The sequence below is a fragment of the Callithrix jacchus genome, chromosome 17, assembly GCF_049354715.1.
Source record: "Callithrix jacchus isolate 240 chromosome 17, calJac240_pri, whole genome shotgun sequence".
Taxonomy (NCBI): domain Eukaryota; kingdom Metazoa; phylum Chordata; class Mammalia; order Primates; family Cebidae; genus Callithrix; species Callithrix jacchus.
This window is the reverse complement of record NC_133518.1, coordinates 43,722,931-43,750,272: the sequence shown is the minus strand read 5'-3', so window position 1 is coordinate 43,750,272 and position 27,342 is coordinate 43,722,931. Positions and strand designations below refer to the sequence as shown.

General features: G+C 41.7%; 1 protein-coding gene and 1 long non-coding RNA gene across 5 annotated transcripts in view; one reads left to right on the top strand and one right to left on the bottom strand.

The window, feature by feature from the left end:
- LOC118148765 (uncharacterized) overlaps positions 1 to 27,342 on the bottom strand; it is a 393,523-nt gene that overhangs the window by 171,857 nt on the left and 194,324 nt on the right. The gene's annotated exons all lie outside the window — the stretch shown is intronic.
- TRIM42 (tripartite motif containing 42) lies at positions 2,526 to 25,164 on the top strand. 2 transcript variants are annotated; one of them, XM_035277770.2, is made up of 5 exons: positions 2,526 to 3,032; positions 6,826 to 7,523; positions 12,022 to 12,470; positions 15,212 to 15,436; positions 24,884 to 25,164. In XM_035277770.2, the coding sequence occupies exons 1-5, from the start codon at positions 2,692 to 2,694 to the stop codon at positions 24,968 to 24,970; spliced, it is 1,800 nt and encodes a 599-aa protein (XP_035133661.1). In that variant the 5' UTR covers positions 2,526 to 2,691; the 3' UTR covers positions 24,971 to 25,164. The 2 variants fall into 2 exon arrangements, with proteins under 2 accessions (XP_035133661.1, XP_002759587.1); XM_002759541.5 differs by having other exon boundaries at positions 12,022 to 12,842; positions 24,884 to 25,163.

Below are 27,342 nucleotides of genomic sequence, written 5' to 3'. Positions count from 1 at the left end.
AAATTAAAACCTTTTGTGCTTCAAAGAACACCATTTAAAAATGTAAAGACAACCCACAGAATGGAGAAAATAGATGCAAATCACATATCTGGTTAGGGTCTAATATTTAGCTAATACAAAGAGCTCTGAAAACTCAACAATAATAAAACAAATAACTTCATTTTAAAATGGGCAAAAGATTTAAATAGACATTTCTCTAAAGAAGACATACAATGGCTGGGCGCCGTGGCTCAAGCCTGTAATCCCAGCACTTTGGGAGGCCGAGGCAGGTGGATCACGAGGTCAAGATATCGAGACCATCCTGGTCAACATGGTGAAACCCCGTCTCTACTAAAGATACAAAAAATTAGCTGGGCATGGTGGCGCGTGCCTATAATCCCAGCTACTCAGGAGGCTGAGGCAGGAGAATTGCCTGAACCCAGGAGGCGGAGGTTGCGGTGAGCCGAGATCACGCCATTGCACTCCAGCCTGGGTAACAAGAGCAAAACTCCGTCTCAAAAAAAAAAGAAGACATACAAATGGCCTACAAGGACATAAAAAGATTCTCAATATCATAGCCACCAGGAAAATCCAAATGTAAATCCACAATGAGATCCCACTTTATACCTACTATAATGGCGATAATCAGAAGAAAAAAAAGACAGAAGTTTGGGAAAAGATGTGGAGAAATAGTAATCCTCACACATCGCTGGTGGGAGTGTAAAATTGTGCAGTCACTTTGAAAAACACTTTGGCATTTCCTCAAAAATGAAACATAGGGTTACTGTATGATCCAGTAATTCCATACCTAGGTACCTATCCAAAAGAAATGGAAACATATGTTTCTACAAAAACCTGTACACAAATACTCACAGAAGCATTTAAACATTTAACAGCTACAAGGTGAAAACAATCTAAACGTCCATTAACTGATCATGTATAAAATGTAGTATATTCATGTGAAATTATTCAGCCATAAAAAATACTGATACATGCTATAACATGGATAAACCTTGAAAATATTATGCTAAATTAAAGGCAGACACAAAAGCCATGTATTACATGATAGCATTTATATGAAATCTCCAGAACAGACAAATCCATAAACACAGAAAAGTAGAGTATTTGCTAAGGGCTGGGGGAAGGCAGGAACAGAGAGAGGCTGCTTATGAGTGTTTTTTGGGGGTGAAGAAAATATTTTGGAACTAGATAATCGTGATAGTTGCACAATTTTATGAATATACTGAAAACCATTTACTTTAAAATGGTGAACTGAATGGTAAGTGAATTACATATTAGTAAGTTTTTAACAAGACCTTACAGAAACCAATAGTAAAAATGTATCATAAATCTGGGAGTGAAACTCCAACCTATGTGCCTGGAGGATGGGGAGAAATATTAATGAAACAGTTTTGGCAAACATGGAGGGAAAAGGTGTTTCACTTTTTTGAACATCTTACATTACTTGCTGGTATTAACTGGCACATTTATTTAAGAAATTTGGCAGTTTGTATCAAAAAAAGATCAAGCACATATTCTGTGATCCAGGATTTTCACTGTTGGAACTCTAATATCAATGTGTGGCTGGCATAGTTGGCACTCAGTGATGTTCTTTCCTATTATAGAGGTGATAACCATAAGGAGAGATAATAAATTATGCACTTAATTCCTGCAGCCAAATTCAGCTCTTCTGCTTTTTACAAAAATAAGAAAATGTTCACACTATAACGTACTATGACCATGAAATTTCTGTTCCTTTAATCTTCGCAAGCTGCATAAATTGGAAAGTGAAATTTTTCTGTAAAATATAGGGTCTTGTTTCTAAGGATCCTGAGCATATACTAGCAGAACAGTGAAAGATTTCATGTAGAGTTCCAGTCTCTTTTTAAAAGGCATGTAGTGGGGTGGGAATAGGGTGGGGGAAAAGTGAGCAAGCTTGAGCCTCACCCAAACACCATGAAGCTACAAAAAGCCAAGAAATATTCAGATTGGCTTATGTATAAAGCTTCATGAAAATGAGCAGTGACTATGCATTGATTGATAAAATCAATTACTACTGAAAGAAGTCCCTAAAGTGAATCTATGTGTTTTTTAACTCTCTCCTAATGGTGATATCTCTTTAAATATCGCATTGCTATTATCTGGGGGATATATAATTCCTTTGTTCAAATAGAATTCTATCAGTTCCTCTAACATGAAGAAAACCATGTTATTCTACTTTGTACCCAAGCCTTTCAGTCTATGAAGACATAATATGAAGTCAACTTGCCCAAATTGCAGGCAGAACACCAAACAAGGAGAAACAGCTTCCGAAATCTCCATTTTCCAAAAGCTGACAAATGACAACTGAACTTCCGGAAGGCTCACTGCATCACCACTCCTCTACAGCTGGTTCCATGGAAGCATGGAGAGCCCATCAACATACCTGCTACACCCACAAGGCCGCATCCTCCTACCCACCCAGCATGGTAGAGAGAGAGGGATTGTGACATAAGCAAATACCCTCAGGCTGATATATGTAAATGCCAGCCTATGAGCTTCCTGGTAGGGACACCAACAGTGAACGCCTCATAACAGCCAACTTCTTGCAACTCCCAAGCTGACGGCCTCACAAGGGGGAGGAGAGACTCCTCTACTGGAGAACTGATAGCAGTATTCTGGTAGAGGGGGCATCAAAAATCCTAGCGGGGCAGTGTTAATCATGTAGGCACCATGGAAACTGCTATGTGTGTTTGCTGTCCATGTTGTACATGGCAGCGATGTTGTCCTCGGTTATGCTCCTGTCTATGCTGCAAGTTCATCTTTACCTCAGAGCGGAACTGCACCTGCTTCCCCTGCCCTTACAAAGATGAGCAGAACTGCCAGTTCTGCCACTGTACCTGTGCTGAGAACCCCAACTGCCATTGGTGTTGCTGTTCTTGGGCCAATGATCCCAACTGTAAGTGCTGCTGCACAGCCAGCAGCAACGTCAAGTGCTACTACTATGAGAGCCGCTGCTGCCGTAATATCACCGTGACTTTCCACAAGGGCCGCCTCAAGAGCATCCATACCTTGTAAGTGCCAGGCACCAGATGTGCAGCCACATTGGCTCAGGAAAACTAGGGACCCCTTGCTAGCTGTGAAGTCCACAGGGCAGGCCAGTGCCCCTCTGTGTTTATTTATCTAAAAAAAAGGAGCCAAGAATTTTGTAGCAATTAACTGTATCATATATGGTCACTATGTATGTAGACCATGAGCTCCAATCTAAGCATCATCGACTAGAGCACTTCACTCTTCTGAACCCTCTCTCATCTGTACAAAATAGTAATAGCTAATACTTGGTGTTTACACAATTTTCCAGGCATTTCATGCATAACCCAAAGTCCACTGTTCTCATGAGGAAACTGAGCATTTGAGAAGTTTCCTTCTCAAAGGAAACTTTGAGAAGAAGTTGCCCCAGGATGACACAGCTGGAAAGATTCAGAGTCAGAATTGGAACCTAAAATTTGTGATCTTAACTCTAGAATGCTGTATTGCAAAACAGAGACAAGACCCCCCCACCCCCATGATATTGTAGATATAAGAATTAATGTATATTCTTTATAATCTGCATGTTATAGAAAAATAAAAAGTGCTCATTTTCTTCCTATTAACTCTAAATACCTGCAACATTTATTGGAAAAGTAAGACCTTCTATGGGGCACTTTTGACCCTGAGAGCCATTTAAGTACCCCAGACATCCAGGAACTCCAACTGCCTTCTCTTTTTCTCATCCAGAAGTCACGGAACTTGGGGTCTCAATTATTCATTTGGAGTACTAATCCTCCATATCAGGTCTTACATTATCCTCACCTGCTCTGCCAAACAAGCCTTTTTATGTCACACATGAGGGGAGTCTGAAGTACTAAGAGCACACTTCTTAGAAAAGATGACAGCACTATAAGATGACAGGATTAGAAGAAGCAGAAAAATGGCAGGCCAGTTTGAAAGCTTTCAAGCCTGGAAAAGCAATTCTGCAAGCAGAAGTTTAGTGAACTTAGGGGAAAGATATTATCCATCTTGCCATTAAATCTTTAGTAGCTCCTTAACACCCATAACTCTCCACCTATGGCCCTCTCATAGTATCTGCATAAATAGGAAATCCAGGGATTCTCAGTCCAAGTCTAGAAATACTAAAGTGTGGGAAATAGTGTCCACATTCCTCTCTCAACTACCTAATTCTCTGTGCAACAGCAACTGAGCCTCTGAGCCCATTTCAACAGGAAAAAGATAAAATTGGTCTTTAGGAAAATGCCTCAGGCATCAGTTGCTCCCTAACGTTATTGTGCATTGAAGTCACTTGGGGATCTTTAAAAATTACTGATGCCCGATATCCACCCCAGAAACATTCTGATTGTATTGGTCTGGGGTACCACCTGAGCATCTGAATTAATGAGCATCGCCCCTTCAGGTGATTCTAATGTGCAGAATGGCCTGCAGGTGCAAAGGTGGGAAGCCAGGAGATTTGACAGGTGATACAGTAAGAATCCAGGTGCAAGAACAGGCCTGATTTTGGGAGAGAGGGGAGGCTGTGCAGAGGAGCAGAGGCAGGCTATCTCAGCAAGAAGATAAAGCACTGGTCTTGATGCTGCTTTGGAATGGAACCATGGCCACTGAATGCCCTGACCAAGCCTGAGGTTTGTGGAGGATGCGCAGGGATGCTAACGCATGTGTCAGGAGGTTGGCTCTGGGTGCTTGTCTTCAATCTGGCCTCTCTTCTGGCTTCTGACTCTTGGCCTCCTCTGCTTCTCATCACCACTTTCTGCTCAGCACCTTGCTTGTTCTGCCTCACTCTGGTCTCATTCATCCCTCTCTACCTTACTCTTTTTCACCTCTACCACAGCTCCCTAGGCCATTAATACCTGTCTCTTAGCCCTGAGCCCTCTTTCTCGTCCTCCAACATCTCCCTCCCTACTTCTTATTTATGAAAATTCTAGCTCATGAGCTTCCTAGTAGGAGTACCACCTGTGAAGGACTCACAACAGCCTCTTTATATTATACCTTGATTCTCAAGGCCTTTTTTTTTTTTAGCAAACTAAAGACCTGTACCTCCAGGTGATCCCTTCGGGACACAAGCAGGAGTCTGGGAAAGCAGAGAGGAAACAGAACTGAGAACATTGAGGCCAGCATGCCTAGAGCTCCCAGATCCCTAAAGGACAAATTTTTCAGGTGCCTTAGTCTACACAGGGAGCATTCTCTGTCGCCACATGGCCACTCCATTCCAATATGCTTGGGAAGTATCTGTGACTGTGGACTCAGACATAGGTCCCTGGCCAAGGGAGGGGGGAAGAAGAGAGGGACACATAAGGAATGCAAGACAACAAAAGCAGAAAGGAACACAGCCACAATGGCAAGATTACTACCCAAATATTATCCAAACAGAGGAGATAGCAACAGTGGCAAATTGTGTGCCTATTTATACCTGCATCCCCACAAATAATTCGTTTTTATACACTGCATTTGCCAACTGTAAGTTCTTAGAACACGCCCTTCAATTTTACAAGTATACTTTTACTCCATCCATAGTTCTTACAATATATGAAATCATCCTCAGGCGTTAGACAAATGGAGAGCCTTAACACACACAAATGAAACAGTAGACACATACTTTTCACAGACTTGGCCACTATTTTCCTTTACTGTGATTTCTCTCTACTGCAGACCGTAGCTGGCTAGTAGCAAAGGGGAGTAATTATAGTGGCCACATTTACTGAAAGCTTACTATGTGCCAGCAGTTAAGCACTTATCATGCATTGTCTCATTTAGACTTCATAAAAACCTCACAAAGCAAGTCGTACTGTGAGCTTTGATATATAGTTGAGAAAACTGAACATGAGAGAGGTTTAAGAAAACATCTCAGAGGTCCAGCTGTAAAGTGGTGCATTCTAGCTCATGCATTCTGCCTCTGAAGCCGAGATCCAATACCATTACCTATTGGTCTGGTTGACAGATCACACAGGTTCTAGGCTTGTCTCAGGTACAGACTTGCTCTATGTTCCATCTATGTACATAAATGTCAATATCCTCCAGGAAAAAAACCACTAAGAACACGCCTGTAGTTAGACAAGATTGGATTGACTGACTGATTGCAGCAAATGAGAACATAAAGCATGAGTAAGGGTAAGGTACCTGGAAAAGTTATTACAGGATTTGTGCTCATGTTAGGTAAGGACCCAGGGGTAAATCTATTGAACATCTTAATAAATCTTATCCAGAAGGTGGGAAGAACAGAGTGACTCGAAAGTTGTTTTAAAAAAAATCAACCAGGATTTTTGGTTAAAAAAAAAACCAACCAGGATAGAGGGACATTGGATTGCTTTTATGATGTAGACAATGTTCTTGTCTGAGTCCAAACATTAAGAAGTGGTCTTGTCTCTGCTCTTTGATCCATCAAAATCACAAAGTGGCCTTGTCGGATATTGTGTTTTTTGATATTACTGATGTCCAGCCGAACACCAAGACCTATCTGACAGCACCAGGCCAGTCTCTGCTGCTTCTCCCTGGCTTTATATCAACAAGCAGTTGCAGAGCACTGGTTGTGTGCCTCAGACTGCATAGTCCGTACAGGTTTAAACTCAATTTTAATCCTCTCAAGAAACTCTATGACATAGTTTTATAACAAAGAAACCGGCCGAAGGGTTAACTGGCTTACCTGAGCTGAAAAATGGTGGAAACAGGTTGAGATCACAGGCACCTTGGCACCCAGCTCAGGCTCCTCACCACCACACTAGACTGCCCCTCGGGAACGAAGAGTTCTTTCAGAGGTGGAGAAGCAGAGCAAGCTCTTGAGCCTGCCTCCTGAAGCCCTGCGTTTGCTTTCCCTTTCAGCTCCAAGACTGCCCTGCGCATTGGGAGCAGCGATACCCAGGTGGATGAAGTGAAGTCAGTACCAGCCAGAAGCCACCTGGTGAGCCACCTCACCTGCCCCATGTGCAGCCGGCTGCGCCTGCACTCATTCATGCTGCCCTGCAACCACAGCCTGTGCGAGAAGTGCCTGCGCCAGCTGCAGAAGCACGCCGAGGTCACCGAGAACTTCTTCATCCTCATCTGCCCAGTGTGCGACCGTTCGCACTGCATGCCTTACAGCAACAAGATGCAGCTGCCGGAGAACTACCTGCGAGGGCGCCTCACCAAGCGCTACATGCAGCAGCACGGCTACCTCAAGTGGCGCTTTGACCGCTCCTCCGGGCCCATCCTCTGCCAGGTCTGCCGCAACAGGCGCATCGCTTACAAGCGCTGCATCACCTGCCGCCTCAACCTGTGCAACGACTGCCTCAACGCCTTCCACTCGGACGTGGCCATGCAAGACCACATCTTTGTGGACACCAGCGTCGAGGACCAGGACGAGAAGATATGCATCCACCACCCATCCAGCCGCATCATCGAGTACTGCTGCAATGACAACGAATTGCTCTGCACCTTCTGCAAGGTCTCTTTCCACAATGGCCACGACACCGTCAGCCTCATCGACGCCTGCTCCGAGAGGGCCGCCGCACTCTTCAGCGCCATCGCCAAGTACAAAGCAGGTCCTCCCCTTATCCTCTCCTTAGCCTAACTCCTAGCTTAGGAACACCTGGGGAAGATGGCGTGGGCCAATCTGTTCACTGAGTGCCTTAACAGACTCCACCTAGTGGAGCAATCAAGGCGCCAGGAAACACTGTGCTACCCTGAAAGTCACTACCCTGGTGTCCCCTCCTGGCAACCACCTCCAGTCACTTGACTGTCCTGTCCCTTGCTTTCCTCACCTATGAAATAGGGGAACAGTAGTGACCCCCTTCACTGGGTTGGTGTGAGGATTAAGTGAGTTACTCTATGTAAAGAATGCAAAATGCCATATGACAAGTGCATAAAGATTCTATAATCTTGATGATAATCTTCATGTCCTCAGGTCTCATTGCCTCTGGAAAACGAACAGTTTGATCCTATGGTATACTGATGTTCTGTGACCCTTTCTAAGTGTTTTGTCACCGTTGGATTTCTTTGGTTTTCCTAAACGTGCAGGGAAAAGAATTAAGTCAGTGCTGAGAATTATCTCAATGTTAAATTTCCCTCCATAAATTTTTTCCAAAGCTTGCAGATGACAAAGTAAATGAACTGGCAGCAAACACATAATAATAGGGAAAACTCATAACTAGGCAATAGCATTCTAGTCAACAGCCTATTTTTCCTCTGCATGCTCGTTCATGGTGATTTGGTTATTTTGTATTGGTTACATATAATATCATTTCTATAAGGGAAATAATATTTCAGTGATGGAACCAAGTATAATAATATTGCACAGGATTCTGCAAAGAGCTCCATAATTTCTGAATATGTCTCTACCTGGTTAGACATGAAAATCTAAGAGATCCCTTTAGTGACGTTTGCCCCCAGGAATAGTTTCTTATATAAAGGCCAACTTTACTCACGTCCCTGGAGCACATTTTGTCTAATCTCAATAATGCTACAGTATAGGCATTAAAATGTCCTCCATGGATAAGACAACTATGGTTCAAAACATAATTAGGACAGGCAGCTAAGAAGTGGCGGATGCAGTCTATTTGACTCCGGTGGCCATTGTTAATTCCACAGCATTCACTTGACAACCTACTCTGTGCTAAGAAGTGACCAAAATCTGAAGATGAAGAGATGATTGAAGGGGGGGGGGGAACCACTGCTACCATCCATGGTCTCTTTCCTTAAGGAGTGGCCTACAGTCAGTTATCAAAGTGCACCAGATCAACCCAGGCCTTTTCCCTTGTCAGACCTATTAGTCTCCATCATTTGGACAGGCCTACACTTGGGAGGGAGACAGCTTTTCCTTGGGCTGCACAGAAAGGTCCCATTGGATGTAAAGATGGGTCAGAAACAGACTTCGCTAATGATCACATCACCCAGGACCTCTCAGCAGTTTCAAGAATACCTTGATTTTTCTCAATTGCCACATACCTGGAAACCTTGCTTGTCAACTGACATTTATTTAATTTTTGAACCACCACCAGGGAAGACTTTATATTAAAGGAACCCTACAGGAGCCACATTACAAAGAAAGTGGTAATACTGTTGGTTCCAAAAGGGTTTTCTGAAGTTAAGACTCACTGCCTTCCTAGGCCAGGGTTTGGCTGGATTCTTCGGGGCCTCAGCATAGTGAAGGTGCTACTGCCTACAGCCTACTGTACCTTCCATCCCTCTGTAGGACACTTTGTCCTAAATATGTGAGAGACCTGGGATAGTTTTCTGAGTCCAGGGCACCTAAAAGTCAGACAACAAAGCTCAGTTGGGAAAATGCCAAGCTCAATTCAAGGTGGGGGGAAAATGCTCAAAGTCTAAATTCCAGAGACCCAGCAGTTGGAAAGGGAAAAGGGAGGAATAGGTAAATTAGATATTGGCTCTAAGTAAAGAATTTAACCTTTCATCCTTGATGAAAAAAGAAAAGAACGCACAATTTTTTTAACCAGGGTTCAAACTTGTTCGTGAGCACTTGATTCACTTTTCCAGGAGGCATCATAAATTGGCATTCTAAGCAGATCTCCAGGTTATTCAAAAGCAAGTGATCTGAGGATACACACTCAGAAACTCGAGGATCTAGAGAGAAACCCCATTTTAGAAGCTTTACTAAAAACCAGTGCCCCTGTCCCATCTGCTCAGAGGTGCAGGCTCAGCAAGATGGACTTTTAAAAAGCTCCTCATGTGATTCGGAGGTGTAGCCAAGGTTGAGAGCCACTGGAACAAAGGGAGCTCAGAAGTTTAGTTCCTTGCCACTCAATGGTTCAAGGGGCAGCAGTGTCGGCATCCCTGAGAGCTTGTTAGAAATGAAGGCTCTCGGGACCCACCCCAGGCCTAGTGCATCAGAATCTGCTTCTTTCACGTGATCCCACGGGATTCTCTGGGTTAGATTCTAAACCTTGCTGAAAACTTCCTCACCTGGCTTCCTGAGCCCCAACACAAGCTCACTGATTCAGAATCTTAGAAGGTGGGTCCAAGAGAAGTGTTTTTTTAACCCTCTCTCTGGTTATTCTGGTATTCACAGAGGGCTGAGAGTCACATCTGAGAAGCAATTAAGAACCTAGAGTTTGGAGCTAGACAAATAGGATTAAAGACAGAGCCTAGTTCTCCCATTTACCTGATATATAACACTGTGCAGTCGCTTAACTTCCCTGGGCCTCAAGCTTCTTCATCTATAAATGGAAACAATATCTTCCTCATAAGAAGATATGTGTGATGTATAATATACGAATCTGGCCCATAAAAAATGTTCAATAAATAGCAACTAGTTTTAAGTGTATTGCCTACAAGAGACCTTGATTTAACTTTGCTTTAAAATCATCTCTTGCAAAGCTTTCGTATTTGTAGAGGTTTGGGGTGGGACGTTTCTGGCCTCCTCTTTTCTCTCCTCCTGGAGATGCCTTTTTCTCCTCATCTAAGAAATTTTTATCCTGCCTCTCAGGACTTTGCTCTATATAAGCCTAATTAATCCTGAATAATGCAAGAAATTTCCTATCCAAGTATCTTTAACAGTAGGTAACTATTGAATAGTCAAGAAAATAATGCACAAAGTAGAATTTTGGCTGCCGTAGTCACAGTGCATTGGGGAGGGCAAGAAGCACTTCTCAGCACTGAAATCGCACCTGGTAGTTTCCCTTTCGGTCTCACCTGCATCACTGCATCTTTTCTGAACCAGTGTGAGAAAGGAGGTGGGCAGAAAACACTGGGGCTTCAGGAAGTTGGCCAGAGAGTAACAATGCTGAAATTCACCAGTGAGATGTTAGAAAACAGGAAAGAATGGCTTTTATTCAACAAATGTATTTGCTTACCTCTGTACACCATAGTCACAGTGGCAACCAAGGCAGCTGTGGTCCCTGTTCTCAGGATCTGACAGAACTCTAGGGTTTCCCACACTCAAATGCACACCCCTGTTACAATGACCACCACTCACAGGAGTCCAGCTTCCTATGAACCCAGGATAATGTTATGAACCAAGTGCAAAAACATCTAGTCATCCCTACCCCTGAGTAAAATCAGTGAGGACTATTGCCCATAAATTTACTGAAGAGTTTGCCTTTCATGAGAAGGACCTTGCCTGTAGCATAGGCCACAGAACGTTGACATTCTTCAAACTGCTGCTTAATGCCTCAAATCCTTTAAAGCTAGCTAACCAAGGTATTCATTTCACCTTTCACAAAAAGCTCATTTCACAGATAGAGATGTGCCACATACTCACCCTGCCACAGCATCCTTCAACTGTAGTATCTTTGGATTTATTCATACCTTAAGCACAGATGCCCTCTCACAATCATATCTGTATCCTTAGTGCCTAAAAGATACATGACGTGTAACAGGAGTCTGAAAATGTTTGTTGAATGACTTAGTGAACTTAAAATCCAAATACCATATGCAAGGATGCAGGATAATTGGTTTTCCTTGAAGTGTGACAGCAGACTCTTTTTTGAAAGGAATGGAGGAAAGGCAGAGAGAATAACATAGCCGAACCACATGAGAGACAAAGGGGGAAAAGGGGCATGTAAGAGAGCCACCACAATGAAGGAAAGCTTTGCTGATATCCCACTGTTGCATAGGGCTGGAGGCTTAGCAAATGATGCAAGACAACTTTGAGGAGTAGTCATCAGAAATTTAGTTCTTTCTTTTACCACTGAAAAAGCTTAGGTTTCCTACATGAAAAAGCAGGCCCCAGTCACTTTGTGACTTAACTTCTTCTCAGGTTCTACTTGCAGACAATTGAAATCTGGTAAAAATCAATGTCAAGGATGTCCTTGAACTTCCGGTCTCAGACCCAAGGCCACAGGGATTACTGTTACAAGATAGAGATGTGCCAGGGAAGGATCAGAGAGGTAAGAAGAGGAAGGGTGTAGTAAGGGCCAAATTCATTTCATAAACCTATTCTAGCCTGAATCAGCCCAACTACAAGTGCCTTCCCTCCTCTTCACTCACCTCCGTGGAGCCCAGGGTAATCTGCTCTAGTGTGCTACTGGCTTTGACACCTGAGAAATGAACATTTTAAAAGTAAGTAACTTGGTATTTTTGCAGTCCGATATGAAATTGATAATGACCTCATGGAATTCAACATCTTAAAAAACAGCTTTAAAGCTGACAAGGAGGCAAAGCGAAGAGAGATCAGAAATGGCTTTCTCAAGTTGCGCAGCATTCTTCAGGAGAAAGAGAAGATCATCACGGAGCAGATAGAGAATCTAGAAGTGTCCAGGCAGAAGGAAATTGAAAAATATGTGTATGTTACAACCATGAAAGTAAATGAGATGGATGGTCTGATCGCCTACTCCAAGGAAGCCCTGAAGGAGACTGGCCAGGTGGCATTCCTGCAGTCAGCCAAGATCCTAGTGGACCAGATCGAGGACGGCATCCAGAACACCTACAGGCCTGACCCACAGCTCCGGATACACTCAATAAACTACATGCCCTTGGACTTTGTTGAGCTTTCCAGTGCCATCCATGAGCTCTTCCCCACAGGATCCAAGAAGGTATGCTCCTCAGGGGACTCACTGCCTTCCCCCTACCCCATGCACTCAGAAACGATGATTGCCAGGAAGGTCACTTTCAGCACCCACAGCTTTGGCAACCAGCAGATCTATCAGCGAAGCTCCTCCTTGCTGTCCTTCAGCAACACTGACGAGAAGGCCAAGGTGGGTCTGGAGGCCTGTGGGAGAGCCCAGTCATCCACCCCTGCTAAACCCACAGATGGCCTCTACACCTACTGGAGTGCCGCACCAGATAGTCAGTCTGTACAAAACAGCAGCAGCTTCCACAACTGGTACTTATTCAATGGTGGCTCTGTGAAGACCCCGGGCCCAATTGTTATCTACCAGACTCTGGTGTACCCAAGAGCTGCCAAGGTAAGAAAGGTTCTGGGCCCAGTGGGGAAGGTGGGAGGGTGTGGGGCACAGAGTGGAAGTGAGCAGTCAGGAAAGGTTGCGCTTACCTACCTGCCTCTAGAGTCTGGTCACTCAGATCTGCTCCTCTGGACTCTTTGTGATTAGTCCATTCAAAAGGGATAAGTTCCTGAAATCTTAAGTAATGCAAGATTTGCTTAAACCAAACAGTCAATACATTTAACTCATAGTTGGAAATATATCTGAAAGCCCTATCTCCACTGCAAAGGCAGTTTCTCAACTGAAAGAGAACCCAATCTAGGAACCAAAGTAATCTGAAGAGACTACTCGGCAGTGTAATGTTTCCCAGAGGAAAGCCTGTAATAGAGACAGCACAGAAATTGGAGTTAGAAATGCAGGTTCCATTACTTATCAGCTGTTTCCTCTAAATTGCTACCTTTCCTAAAGAAAATATCCAGACTCTCTATGATTTGGAAAAATAGGGAGGATCATCCCCAGTGAAATTTCAGCTCTTCTAAGTCAACCTCCCTTTGAGGGACAGAGTGAAGAGTAGGGTCTCTCACAGACCTCTATAAGTTCCATTGCCTGGCCTCAAGGGACATGACTTCCCTTTGACCCTCTTGACCTAACATGGACAAATGGCCTTTTCTTTGACATACCTTTCAAATCTAGCTGAACCCACATTGAATTGTTTATAGAACACTTTATTGAAGTTTATAGAGGAAAAAAGAATAACATTCCACTAAATATTCTATCAGAGTGCCTCCTGTCTCCTCTTGGATTTTTTCTAGAGTCAGCCCATGGCCTGCTCCCATGTGGCAGAGCCCATCTTTTGTCTCCCATAATCTGAGAACATTCCCAAAGACTTTTAAATCCTTGAGTTCTAAACTAGCAGTTCTCAAGCACAGATGTGCACCTGGGGATCTTGTTAAAATGCAGATTCTATTTCAGTAGGTTTCAATGGGGCCTGAGATTCTGTTTCTCACAAACTTCCAGGTGTCGCCAATGCTGCTGTCTACAGACCACACATTAGTGTCAAAGATCTAAAAAATGAAGGCCAGACACAGACCAGGCTTTACTTTTCCATTCTCCTGAGACATCATAATCCACGTTTTGTTATCTATAATTGACACAAAGAACAACCCATAATTTGCAAGGTAGAACATTTCATGGGTTATCAGGACATGATGAAGTATTTCTGCCCTTCACATAAGCAATGCCCATAACTGAGCAGCTGAATTGCATTTCCAAATGATACTAGATCAGCAAGGCCCGTAGTATATGCTCATTGCCTCAGGGATAGCACTAGGTCTCATCTCCTTGGCAACTCGGGCCTCTTGAGAAGTTGGCAGATCTTGCTCTGGAGCCAGAGGATTGGTGGTGTCTGCTCTACACTTGGGCATGGAAAATAGTCACCCCATGCCACCTATTAATCATCCCTGATGAGCTCAAGAAAGGGACCTACACAAAACAACTCAGTCAAGTCATTTGTGGTCAAAAGAGGACACCTAAACCTACTGCCAGATGGTGATATTTGATTTTAAAATATCATTGAACCATATTTTAGAATAACAGAATGGACTTCCTACAGGAATCATAGTGCTCAGCAATGCAGAAAATTAAGTCTATGTTAATATCACTCTCAAATCTTTAGGATGTTAGCATAGAAAACATTCTAAAACTTAGTCTTGTAACTTATCAATATGTATTGTTGAAATCCTAGAGATTTTTTAAAACTCAATTTTAGTTCTAGAAATCTCTTCCAAGAAAATGATTGAAAACTCAAACAAATATTCATGCCTAACAGTGTTTATTGCAACATTTATTATTAGAGTAAAATTAGAAACAACCTAAATGTTCAACTATAGAAGGATTAAATTATTTTGGTAGAAATTTTAAAGATGGTAGTTAACTGAATTTTTAATGATTTAGGAAAACATACAACATAAGTAAAAGAAAACAGAAATCAAAGCAACATAATCCGAGTTTTATATATATGTTTCTGTATCTTTGTGTGTGTTCTGAAATTGCAAAGAAATAATGACTTAACTGAATTGTGAGTTTATGAGTGATGTTTATTTTCTTCCCCTATATTTTTCTGTATTTTTCAAGCAGGAAGACAATTGTCACCTCCATGCTGACTGACAGAACATAAATCTTCTGCTTGTGAAACTCATTATAAGTCTTATGCCAGGCCTCAACACACAGCCTTCCAAGACTTATGCATGGTCTAATTAAAAGTCCTCAGCAGCTACAGGGGATGGGGTCAGCTTAAACTTACCCTACAGATAGTCAACACCACAAATCTTTAAGGGAATGAAAGCTGAATGGTGAATACTAGTACCACACCCGTATGTTCATTTCTTTCATAGGTTTACTGGACATGTCCAACAGAAGATGTGGACTCTTTTGAGATGGAATTCTATGAAGTCATTACTTCTCCTCCTAACAATGTACAAATGGAGCTCTGTGGACAAATTCGGGACATAATGCAGCAGAATCTGGAGCTGCACAACCTGACCCCCAACACAGAATATGTGTTTAAAGTTAGAGCCATCAATGATAATGGTCCTGGGCAATGGAGTGATATCTGCAAGGTACTGTGTACATTATTTCTCAAACAGATTTTCCTTTCTATGATAAGTTCTGAATGAGGCCCTGTTAAGATGATCCTGAGATTACAGAACTCACCATGGATTCTTCCTCTAAGCACATAACATTTAACTTGAGGCCAGAGAGAGGGCTGCTGGCCTCAACCAGACTTTGCAGATGAGGCCTGAGAATTGTTCTATTTGATTCAAAAAATTTGTTCTAAGCATTGGGTAGAAATGTAGAGAGTCAGAGGAAAATAAACATAATCCCTGCCTTCAAGGTACTCGGGGTCTAGAAAACAAATAATTGTTGTGTGAGAAGAACATGAAATAATTGTGGTATGAAAAAGACAAAAATGAGGTGCTATTCCCAGTCAAGGATGGGGTGCCAAATTTAACAACTAAAAATACAGCATGCCCAGTTAGATTTGAATTTCTGGCACACAATAATTTTTATATAAATATGTCCAGTACAGTATTTAGGACCTATTTATTCTTAAAAAAAAATTGTTCATCTGAAAGTCAAGAGACAGCCACCAAGCAGGCCATTGTGGTTTCCAAAAAAGAAAGGACAAAACTATTGCTATCCTTTTTGTGATGCAAGACTGATTCTTCTTTATATCTCCAGGGGACATACACCCATGAGTATAATTTTATTGATATTAAAAGAAGAAAGAGAATAAAAATACCAAGAGTGCCCAGAGCTGCTATCTTACTGCACAACCATAGGGGTGTACTTGGGAATCAGGGTCGATTATGTCTTAATCAGGAATTCTTTAGAAGAAAAAAAGAAAAATCTATTCATTTCAGCTTTTGAAAAGATAAATTTTTGACACAGAGGAAGTCTCATGAGGCCACTTCTAGGATATACATCTGATCTAATACCCAAGGGAACTAGAGAGTCATCAGTTTCTCTCCCATTCCCTCTTTCTCTTCTCTTCCTCTCTCCCCATTTCCTTCTCTCTTTCATTTACTCATTCTCTCAGCTTTTCTCCGGATCTGTACCATTTTTGGCTAGCCCTTAGTTTCTACTCCCTTAATTTCAGCTTGTATATATGGTTTTAAATGGTCATGGCCTAACCTCTGTGTGACCTTCTACGTCCAGTGCTCAACAGCATCTGACCAACTGTATGCTGCTTCCTTAGGCAAATATTCGAGGAAAAGAATCTGAGTGGTTGCTACCTCTAGTAATAAAGGCAAAGCAGGAGTAAGGGTGGTCAGTATACCCATAGCAAGTCTCCTAGCATGAGACTACGCATCCTGGTTGCCAGCCTCAGGGGTCATGCTCTGCCTCATAGAGTCCAGCACCCAGGGACTGCCCCCCACCAAACACACACAAGTCAAACCTGAGACAAGAAGGATGTGGGACGGGGAAGCCTGTTAGTCACTCCTCCTGTCAGCCTCCAGCCAATTACACTGCTGCTCAGTTTCCCCAAAGCCCTTCCCCTTTTTTATACCCTAATCTTCAGAGCATGGAATGCCGGTAGCTGCTCCACATCTGCACATCCTCTTGACTATGGATTTTTCCTTCTATCTAATCCCATCTGCCTTCTCAGTTTTTAGGAATTCCTCAAAAGTGTCTTGCCCATGAAGGGCACTCAGTGCTGTTGCTAATTTTACGTATATACATATGTAATCTATCATTTTCAGTGCCAGAAAAGGGATGGGCGGAGATACCATAGTGTGTCATCAGCCTGCCATCTCAGTCCCTCTTGGTTTTTCTTAGGTGGAGGTTTTTGTGGTACTTCTGAAACTATGGACTCCTTGAGAACAAAATTCACATCTAATTCATGGTTCTTTCTCCCACAGTGCTTACCACAGCACTTTGCATATAGCAGGTTCTTAACGGTTATTGAATGAGTATATGAGTGAAAATGTGGCCAAATAAAGGAACATGAGTGAAGAAATAAATTGACAAATAAAATTAATAATTACAAAGTACCATAAGATGCCTGAAAGCTGTTAAGTGTTTTATACAATCAGTCAAGAAATAGCATTTTCCTTGAAACTGTGTTTATGTGATTAATTTGCCCTCCCTGTAAGAGAAGGAAATGCATTCCAGTCTTTTTCTTTTTTATACAATATCTAAATGAGCAGAGCCCTAATTAATGAGGTTTTCTGAAAGCTTCATTTTTATCTGACTTGAGGAGCTGCAATATAGATTTTTCCTTCAGAAGTAATTCTTCCTCCCTTCTTTGTGGTTATATTAGCATTCCAGAGGAAACACTGGGTTTCCTTAACATTTGTCATGATTTGCATAAGTAAAACCTTCAATAGCAAATGAAAATAAGATGGTGTGTTTGAATGACATTTATAAAGCTTCATAAAAGTAATGACTTCATTTCTTTCCTATAAAATCAAATTTTTTTCCTTGGTATCAGTTCTATGCAGGTATTCCAGAAAGGTTTCACTTAAAATGTTGCAATGAAGAAGCAGAATCATTTCTTATCCAAAATGCAATATTTCTATCACATGTATTTTTGTTTTAAAAAGTGCAAAAACACCTTTTATATTTTATTTGCACAGTCTAAGACTTGATTTTTGAAGAGATTTGTATGGAATGTAATACATCCAGCAAGAAAATTAACTTAAATGCTTTTGAAAGATTCCATTTGAAGGTCATCTTTGTGTCAGACGGGGTATATTCATCATCACTGAACATCTCAGCCACTGGGAAAGGAGGGAGTGATTGCTTCTATTTTACAGATAAGAAAAATGAGGCTGAAAGAAGCAAAGTGTCTGGCCTCATGGAAGGATGAGGTGAGCAGACACCTAGGTCTGCATCCAAGCCCGCAGCTCTTTGTTCCCCTGCACCACAACCAGATGGAACTAAGTCAGGAAGAGGGTAGGCTCAGCCCTGGGGACATAGTACTTTAGTCTGGGAGAATGATGTCAAAGCCAACAGCAGAGAAAGCTGAACTTTTATTTTTTGAGGGTCAAGATTATGCATTGAAAGAGCATTGGTTTTGGTCTTGTGTACCTGAATTCAAGTCCCAGCTCCAATAGGCTGCAAGTCCATGAGGACAGATGTTAGTCTTACACACTCTTCTGTGCCCATTGTCCCTAGCTGAGAGCCTAACTGAAATTTTTGAAGGGTAGAGAAATGTGTTTTTGGATAATTCATGTACCTGTAGGCCTCAGTTTCTTCTCCTGCTCTTCCTGTGGTCCTCAATATATCTGTTAACCATCATTCCCATTTCTGAAAGTAGTCTCCTTATTTTGACTCACTGTCTCCCTCTGACTTTGCACCTCGGCTGACCTCTGTGAAAGCTTCCCATGACAAATCTAACTGCCCATCTGTGTATAAGTTTCCTATTGTTGCTGAAACAAATTAGTAGTTTGAATAATACAAATTATTTATTTCCTTACAATTCCAAAGAAATCCAAATGGGTCTTACTGGGTAAAATCAGAGTCCGTCATATAGTTTTCCTTCTGGAGGGCCTGAGGGAGAATCTATTTCCTTGCTTTTTCCAACTTCTAGAAGCCACATGTATTCCTTGGCTCATGCCCCTTCCTGAGTCTTTGAAGCCAGCAATATTGGGCTGAGTCCTCACACTACTCTCTCTGGTTCTCTTCTGCCTCTGTCTTCAACCTTAAAGGTCCCTTATGATTGCATTGAGCCCATCTGATGATTCAGGATAGTCTTCCTACCCGAAGACGAGCTGGGATGGGTGCAGTGGCTCACACCTATAATGCCAGCACTTTGGGAGGCCAAGGCAGGAGGATCTCTTGAAGCCAGGAGTTTAAGACTAGATTGGGCAACATGGCAAAATCCCATCTCTACTAAACATACAAAAAAATTAGCCAGATGTGGTGGTTCATGCCTGTAATCACTGCTACTCAGGAGGCTGAGGCATGAGAATCACTTAAGCCTGGGAGGCAGAGGTTGCAGTAGGCCAAGATTATGCCACTGCACTCCAGCCTGGGTGGCAGAGTGAGACTTCATCTCAAAAAAAATAAAAAAAGACCAGATGACTAGCAATCTTACTTCCTCTTTGCTATGTATGAAACGTAACATATCCAAAGTTTCTGAGATTGAGACATGGACATCTCTGGGGTCCATTATTGTTTCTACCACAATCTGTAAAGTGGATGTCCTAGGTTACATCAGACTTGGAGGTAAAAATTCAGGCCCAACAATTGTCACAGATTGGTAATTTTCTGGCTCTTTCCCTGTAGCTCTTCAAGAAAAGCAGCAACCTCTGTCCCCAACCATCCTCTCAAAGCCCTTCTCAGTCTGCACTGAGAGTCACCCTCGGTGTCTGACGTGGCTCAGGAAGTAGTCCTGCCAGCTGCCCTGAGTCTCTGCTGTGATGCTGTCTTCCTACTCAGCCTGTGCTCCTGCTGAAACCCCAGCCACACAGCAGGACTGCCTAGCCATCACAAAATTTCCTTCCTGGTTTTCCTCTTCCTGCTGCAGACTCTCACACTGAGCCACACACATTCAAAGATTAGGGTTGGAAGACAACCTGAATGACCACCACTGTTTCACACTCAAAATAACTACCCCAGGCCTACCCCCACAGCCACCCCCACACTCACAGTGGCTCCATGCCCTAAAATGAAACCAAGATGGTTTGCATTCTTTATCTCCTTAGGATTTATTCTTTTCCAAAGATCTCCTGAAGCCAAACCCTGTTGGTCCATCCTTTCCCTGCCCTGTAGATAGACTTGAGTCCTGGAGCAAGTATGATTTAGGATCATGCTGGACCTGATTTCTTTTTAATCTCATGTACAGAAGTCTGAATTATTCATACCTCAGTTCAGTATGATCATGAATTATCATACCTCAGTTCGTGATCCATTATTAACACTGATGTATACCAAGCTCCATTCTTATTTATATGGTCCCTTCCGTGACATCCATTTTAATATGTTTTATATGTATTTTTTTGTTTTGATGTGTTCTTCCATGATTTGTATTATTGTTTTCAATGTGTTGTTAATTTAAACAATAGGCATTGTGTTACACATCTTACTTGGTTTTCTTAAACACCTTGTTTTTATGATCCATCCATGCTGTTATGGGCATTTCATCTTTTACTCCTGATACCACCTGATCTTTCAGAATGTGCATGTTACCTGTCTGTTTCAGACAGGATGGACACCCAGGTGACCTCCAATAATGCTGCAGTCAATAGCCTTATTCATTACACCTTATGGACACGATAGGGGCGTAAGTGTTCTCTGGGTTATTGATTAGTTTGCTAAGGCTGCCATAAGAATATGCCACACATTGGATGGGTTAAACAACAGAAATTAATTTTCACCCAGTTCTTGAGGCTGGAAGTCCAAGACCAAAACGTTGGCAGGGTTGGTTTCTCCTGAGACCTCTCTCCTTGGTTTACAGATGGTCACCTTCTCACTGTGTCCTCATATAGTCCTTCCTCTGTGCACATGCCTTGTAGTATCTCTCTGTGTTTACATTTCCTTTATTATAACGATATCAGTTAGGTTGCATTAGGGTCCACTTGAACGGCCTCATTTTAATTAAATCAGCTCTTGAAAGGCCCTTTCTCCAAATATAGTCATACTCTAAGGTACTGGGGTTTAGGGCTTCACATAAATTTGGTGGCAGGTGCAATTTACCCCATATTAGATACATATTATGAGTGAAATTTCTAGGTCATTGACACGTGGGTACTTAATTTGCCCACATCCATGTACACTTCCATAAGGAATAGATTAGAGCCACTATACCCGAAGCCCCAGCTACATTTAGCAAGATCCAGCTTTTTATTATTTTCCTAGCCCAGTAGGTATAAAATGGTATGTCCTTATTGTTTTAAATTTCATTTTATAATTTTGTTAATTTTCAGGATTTCCTCTTCCATAAAGAGCCTGTTGATATCCTTCACCCATTTTCTATTGCATTTTTCTTTTCCTAGGTGATTTGCAGGATGCCCTCATATATCCTAGGTGATGGTTTTAGACGTTGCTATTATCTTCTATTCTGACATTTGCCTATCAGCTTTGTTCACAGCGTACTTCATAAAATAGCAGAAATATTTAATTTTGATATAATCAAAATCATCAATTATTTTTTCTTTATGGCTTAACCTTTTGAAGTTTTATTTTAAAAAATCCTTTTCTAGGATTAGATCACAAAGATAACCTTCTATATATTCTTTTATTAAATTTACAGTTTCACCTTTCAAATTTAGGTCTTTAATCAATCCAGACTCTGCTTTAATATGTAGTGCTAGGAAAAAATATAGTGAAGCATTTTTTCCAATACCATCTACCAAGCAATGTCTCTTCTTCATATTTATACAATGAAAATTCCACTTTTATATTAGGTTTCCATATATTTAGGGATATGTCTCTGAGCACTCCATTAAATCCCATTGGTCTATATTTCTGCTCTTATATTAATACCATACTTGTTTTATTATTTTTTAACCTCAGCTTTTTGCCATGTCTTTATGAACTGCTAAGGTAAGTATCCCCATTACCCTTCTTTCTTTTTTAGAAATCATTTAATCATCAAAATTTATTTCTTCATATACACTTTGGAGTAACTTGGATTCTTAGAAAACATTCAGATAGAATTTATTCAGAAGGCATTGTGTTTCTAAGTTCATTTGAAAACATGATATTTTTGTAATATATTTGAACATTTACTCAAATCATAGTCCATGTTCTTTACTGGGGTGTTTAAGTTTTCTACATAGGTACACATATTCCTGGTAAAACTAGATAGTTTAGAGATCTAACGTGCAGCATGAGGACTATAGTTAATAATAGTGTGTTGTATAGATTTTAGGTGCTCTTATCACACACACACAGAAGGTAACTATGTGAGATGCTGGGTATGCTAATTTGCTTGCCTGTAGTAATTATTTTACTGTGTATACATATGTCAAAACATCATGTTGCATACCATAAATCAAATAGTTTACAGACTGTTGATATAATGACTGTTATTTTATTATATTTTCTAATAGATTACTGGTTTAGAACAAAGACTATTTCTGTTTGTAGGGTAATCTCGATTCCAGTCATCTCAAAAATTCATTATTCTGAGGCCCATTCTGCTATTTCTGCTTGTTTTTCCAGGCATATGATCCTATCTTCTATAAAGAAAAAGGATGGTTTTATCTGTTTCCTTACAATTCTTGAAACTCTTTTTTTTGTCTTTATGGCTTTGACCAGAACCTTGAGTCGTACATAAAATTGTAGCAGTAGGCTGGGCGCGGTGGCTCACTCCTGTAATCCCAGCCCTTTGGGAGGCCGAGGCGGGTGGATCACAAGGTCAAGAGATTGAGACCATCCTCGTCAACATGGTGAAACCCCGTCTCTACTACAAATACAAAAAATTAGCTGGGCGTGGTGGCGCGTGCCTGTAATCCCAGCTACTCAGGAGGCTGAGGCGGGAGAATTGCCTGAACCCAGGAGGCGGAGGTTGCGGTGAGCCGAGATCGCGCGATTGCACTCCAGCCTGGGTAACAAGAGCGAAACTCCGTCTCAAAAAAAAAAAGAAAAAAAAATGTAGCAGTAATAGTAGATATCCTTGTCTTATTCCTGATATTAAAGTTTCTCCATTATTATTTTTTATTTTTTATAGTATATAATCCTTATTAAGTTAAGGAGATGTACTTCTACTCCTAGGTTTCTGAGGAACGGGTACTTACTAAATTTTTTGCATTATTTGAGGTGATTATATGATTTTTCTCCTTCAGGCCATTATTAATGAAGTGAATTACCTTGATTTATTTTTCTGATGCTAAATTCCACCTCCATTCATGGAATAAATCCTGTGTGATCATAACGTATTACTTTTTAATACAATGGATTTCAATTAGCTCATATTTTACTTTGGATTATTGTATCTATAATTATAAGGAAATTGGATTCCATTTTTTGCTTATAATGTTTTTATCTGGTTTTGGAATCAATATTTCACAAGCTTCATAAAAAGGGCTGGGAAACTTTTGCTCTTCTATTTTCTAGAACAACTCTTTCTTAAGAGTCTGGTAGAATTCATCTGGAAAGCAATATGAGCCTGGGGCATTTGGGGCAGGGAAGAGATGTCAACTATCATTTCTATTTCTTTTATATTCCAAGTTTTGTTCTTCTATTTCTGCTGTCTTCCTTTCTATCTGATTCCCTTGTTCATAGACACACCTCAGTCCTCACCGCTCCATTCACATACCACATACAGTCTTTATCTTTGAAGATTTTGACTCTACTTTAAAGCACAAACTCAATCTTCTATTTATGAGTTAATTCCTAGCCCCTCATAGCAACTGTTCCGTCTTCTTTATTGCCCTCGGATAACTCTGTGTGTATCGTAGACATTATTTATACTCCTTTTATCAGGGTTATCGCTACACGTTATTTCCATTTCTTCTCAGCAATGGATAATCTAATATCATGTATATAATATGACCTTTGCCTTGCATGCAGCCCTGTTTTCTTTAAAACCAAAAATTTTGTAAAAGTAGAGAGCATCATGCTAATAAGGGTCTGGCTTTTTTGTTTTTGTTTTTGCCCTTCCCCTTTATATACAAATATAGAAGGTTAAAAGCTTTGTACATAAAGACTTCGTGCCCTGTATAAACATTCCTCTTCACCATCCAAACCCCACCCCCATTCTATCTCAAGTCCTCATTCACCTCAGCAGAGCCCACTGATCCAGTGGACTGTCTTTCATCCCTGGTTCCCAGCCTCACTCCCTACATATTTTGGAGGAAGGAATGGGAATGCTGCCAGACCAGAGTAGTGAAGAAACCCACTACCTTCAAGGTAAGACATGGAGGGCAACATCTAAGCCAGATTTCTAGGAGGGTTCTTCTTACCCCTCGTGCCCAGTACAGTCTTTCTTTTTCAGGTGGCACTGACCACTCATTGTGACTAAAGATAGTATAAAGTGTTTCTGCCAGCATCAAAGGAAAACAACTGGCAGATTTACAAAGTATAGTTCTTTCGCTGTTCATCTACTTCTCCAAGAATCTTCTCTTTTGCATAACTAGTGTTGGGACCATGGAGATGAAAGACTATCATTTCCCCCACACCCCAATCAAGATGCTCATGGTCTGGTAAGAAAATCAAAAACATTACCTGAAACTTAACAACTAATAAGAGCTGTGACAGAAGCAAGTGCTAATGGTCGAGGAATGATACAGGGATCCTCTATGGTAAAGCTCAGCTGGGGTCCGGCCCCCTCACTGTCATACGCACTCAGTCACATGAGCTGCCCTAAAAGGAAGTATGACCTGGCCTATGGAATCACAATCCCAGCACATTTTAGCTGTGGGGCTTTGGGAAAGCTGCCTGGTCCTTCTGAGCCTCAGCTTCTTCATCTATAAAGTGACACCAACATCACTGGCCTCATGTGGTCATCGTGAGGAGTTAATGAAAAGATGTGTGTAGTGTCTGGCATGCAGAAGGGCCCAGCTACTGGGAGCTGCTGTCTACTGGGTGCCATGATTCTTTGCTTCTGATTGCAGGTGGTAACACCAGATGGACATGGGAAGAACCGAGCTAAGTGGGGCCTGCTGAAGAATATCCAGTCTGCCCTCCAGAAGCGCTTCTGAGCCCCTTCAGAGCAGGAAGCAACCTCAGAGACTCATCACAAAGTAGACATATATACACACATTTGTATGTATATTTTTCTCACCATGTCCTTCAAGGAGGTTGTAGACAAATGTTTCCATGACCTCTCAGCTTTCTAACAGGAATTGTGTAAGAGCTAATAAAAGGAAATACCTGACATGGCTTGCTGTTTGTTCAATGACAGCTATTTGTTATGATGGCAATAATAAGCAAGGCAGTCAGCAAGTCTGTATGTTTCCATCTGCTCAGATCTAGTCCTAGGCTTGGAATTCTGTGGTGTTTTGTAGGAAGCAATGCCCAGCTTCTGGGTGGTAAAAAGACCATTGTATTTTGCAGCCAGGACCCACTGGGTGTACATTCTAATGCTGGCCTAACTAGCTTTGAGTGGGCAAGCCGCTGATTGCTACAGAACTCATTATCTCACCATGTAGTCTATTTTAAGTAGCCAACATTAAAATGTTTTTCCTAATCGTTGAACTCGAATCTGCCTTTTCACAATGTTCAGCCCATGGTCTGAGGTCTACCTCTAAGCCATAAATAATGAGAGCCTCTTCTCCCTCACTCCTTCTGGACATAGCAAAAGATAAATGGTAAAATGCCAGGTTATAGGATTGTCTATGGTCATCTGAAGCAAGGCATGGAAGAATGACAAAAGCATGCATCAGCTCCAACTTCACTGAACTTAACCTGGCCCTTCAGATAATATAAAGTCCCCAGAATTTCTTGTCTTTCAAGGTCCTATCTGCCAGAAATGACCCTCTGTTGAAGCCCACCCCATTTCTTCCCAGAAAGCACCACCTGTCTTTCAAGACTCAGCTCAACCACCTTCCCCAGTTTCTCCAAGTGGAGATAAAACCTTTTCTTTCCCTGGGTTCCCACTAAGCACAGGGTCCTCCTGTCCCACCCTATTCCCCACAGAGACACCTATTCTAGCCCTGTGATACTTAGGAGCCCTCATTTGTCCTGAGTGTTAGAGCAGAGATGGTGTCTCATTCATCTTCTATCGTCAGTGCTTGGCCTAGTGAGGCACACATTACATGTTAGTGCCAGGAGGGACACACTCCAGCTGAAAGGCAGACACATAGAATGACTCTCCTCTGAACATCCCCAGGTGCCAGTTTGCACACAGAACTGGGAGTGCACATGAAAAGGACCAGACAGTCACTGGTCTCCATTTCCTCTAATCTCATCCTTTTCATGAGCTGTGCAACCGGTAGGTATGGCCAGCCCTCTAGCTTCACCAGTAGGACTTTATTTCTCATGACTGCCAGAAAAGGCCCATTCCACAGAGAGATCCAGTGAGGATCTTCTGATAATATGAGAAAATGAAGCCAAGCAGGTTCCTGCTCCAACCCCCAGCAGTATTAAAAGAGGGTATACCCCAGGGAGCTTCATTATGATCCTATTACTGTAAATGATGGCTGGAATCCACCATCAGATTTGGTATTACCATATAATCATTTCTATAAAAGGCTTCGAAATCATTATTAGCACAGAGAATGAATTAAATGACACGCCAGCAGGGATTTTACTACTAACGAACTAAAATGAAATTAAACTTAAAAAAAATAGAACTCTATGAATATTACATTGCAATGATCACACCTACTCATGGTGCCATCAAGGACTAGGCTAGAATTAAATAAACCACAGCACCCCGATCTTGTGTCTCTAGAAAACATCTTAACTTGCATTCAGTGACCAAGACAGCTAGCTAGGTTCTTGAGAAGCTGACCCACTCTACCAAATGCAATATGGGTTTCTTAATGGCACAGAAACCCCTGCACATTGTTTGGTTCCTGAGGTTATGATTCACATAGTTTTCCTCCTCCCAGGCCTATGTCTGAGGTGCAAACATGTGTGTGTGTGTGTGTGTGTGTGTGTGTGTGTGTGTGTGTGTGTGTGTGTCAAATATAATCAAGAGGTTTGTAAGTATGTTTATTAAAAATTCCACTATGTAGAGTCATAACTCCTCTCTATACAGCTACATATAACAGCCTTCCTTTAGAGAAGTGTCTATGGCCCTAATTACAGATAATTAGTGGCAATGCCTACTTGTGAATATCTCGCAGCATGTTACAACAGTTGCTAGCTAAATTTATAGTAGTTTTTCTTTTTTTGATAACGATTCTAGGTTCATTCTGTTAGCACATCTGTAATGAGACCAGGGGACTGTGGGGACACAGTAGTAGAGACACAGTCCCTACACCATAGATGTTACAGTCTAATGAGTGAGAAAGATAAAGTAAATGAAGATATAAGCATGTAGACCACTGGAAATAATGAGAAGTGCTAGGAAGGAAAGAGGCATGGAGCTAAGAGGTACTAGCTCTAAAGAGGATGCCAGTAAAAG

Excerpts from the sequence above, each read along its gene's own strand:
- TRIM42 (XM_002759541.5), top strand. The coding sequence starts at position 2,692 with ATGGAAACTGCTATGTGTGTTTGCTGTCCATGTTGTACATGGCAGCGA. Across the intron at positions 7,524-12,021 it reads CATCGCCAAGTACAAAGCAG|TCCGATATGAAATTGATAAT; the intron begins GTCCTCCCCTTA and ends GTATTTTTGCAG. Across the intron at positions 12,843-15,211 it reads TGTACCCAAGAGCTGCCAAG|GTTTACTGGACATGTCCAAC; the intron begins GTAAGAAAGGTT and ends TTTCTTTCATAG.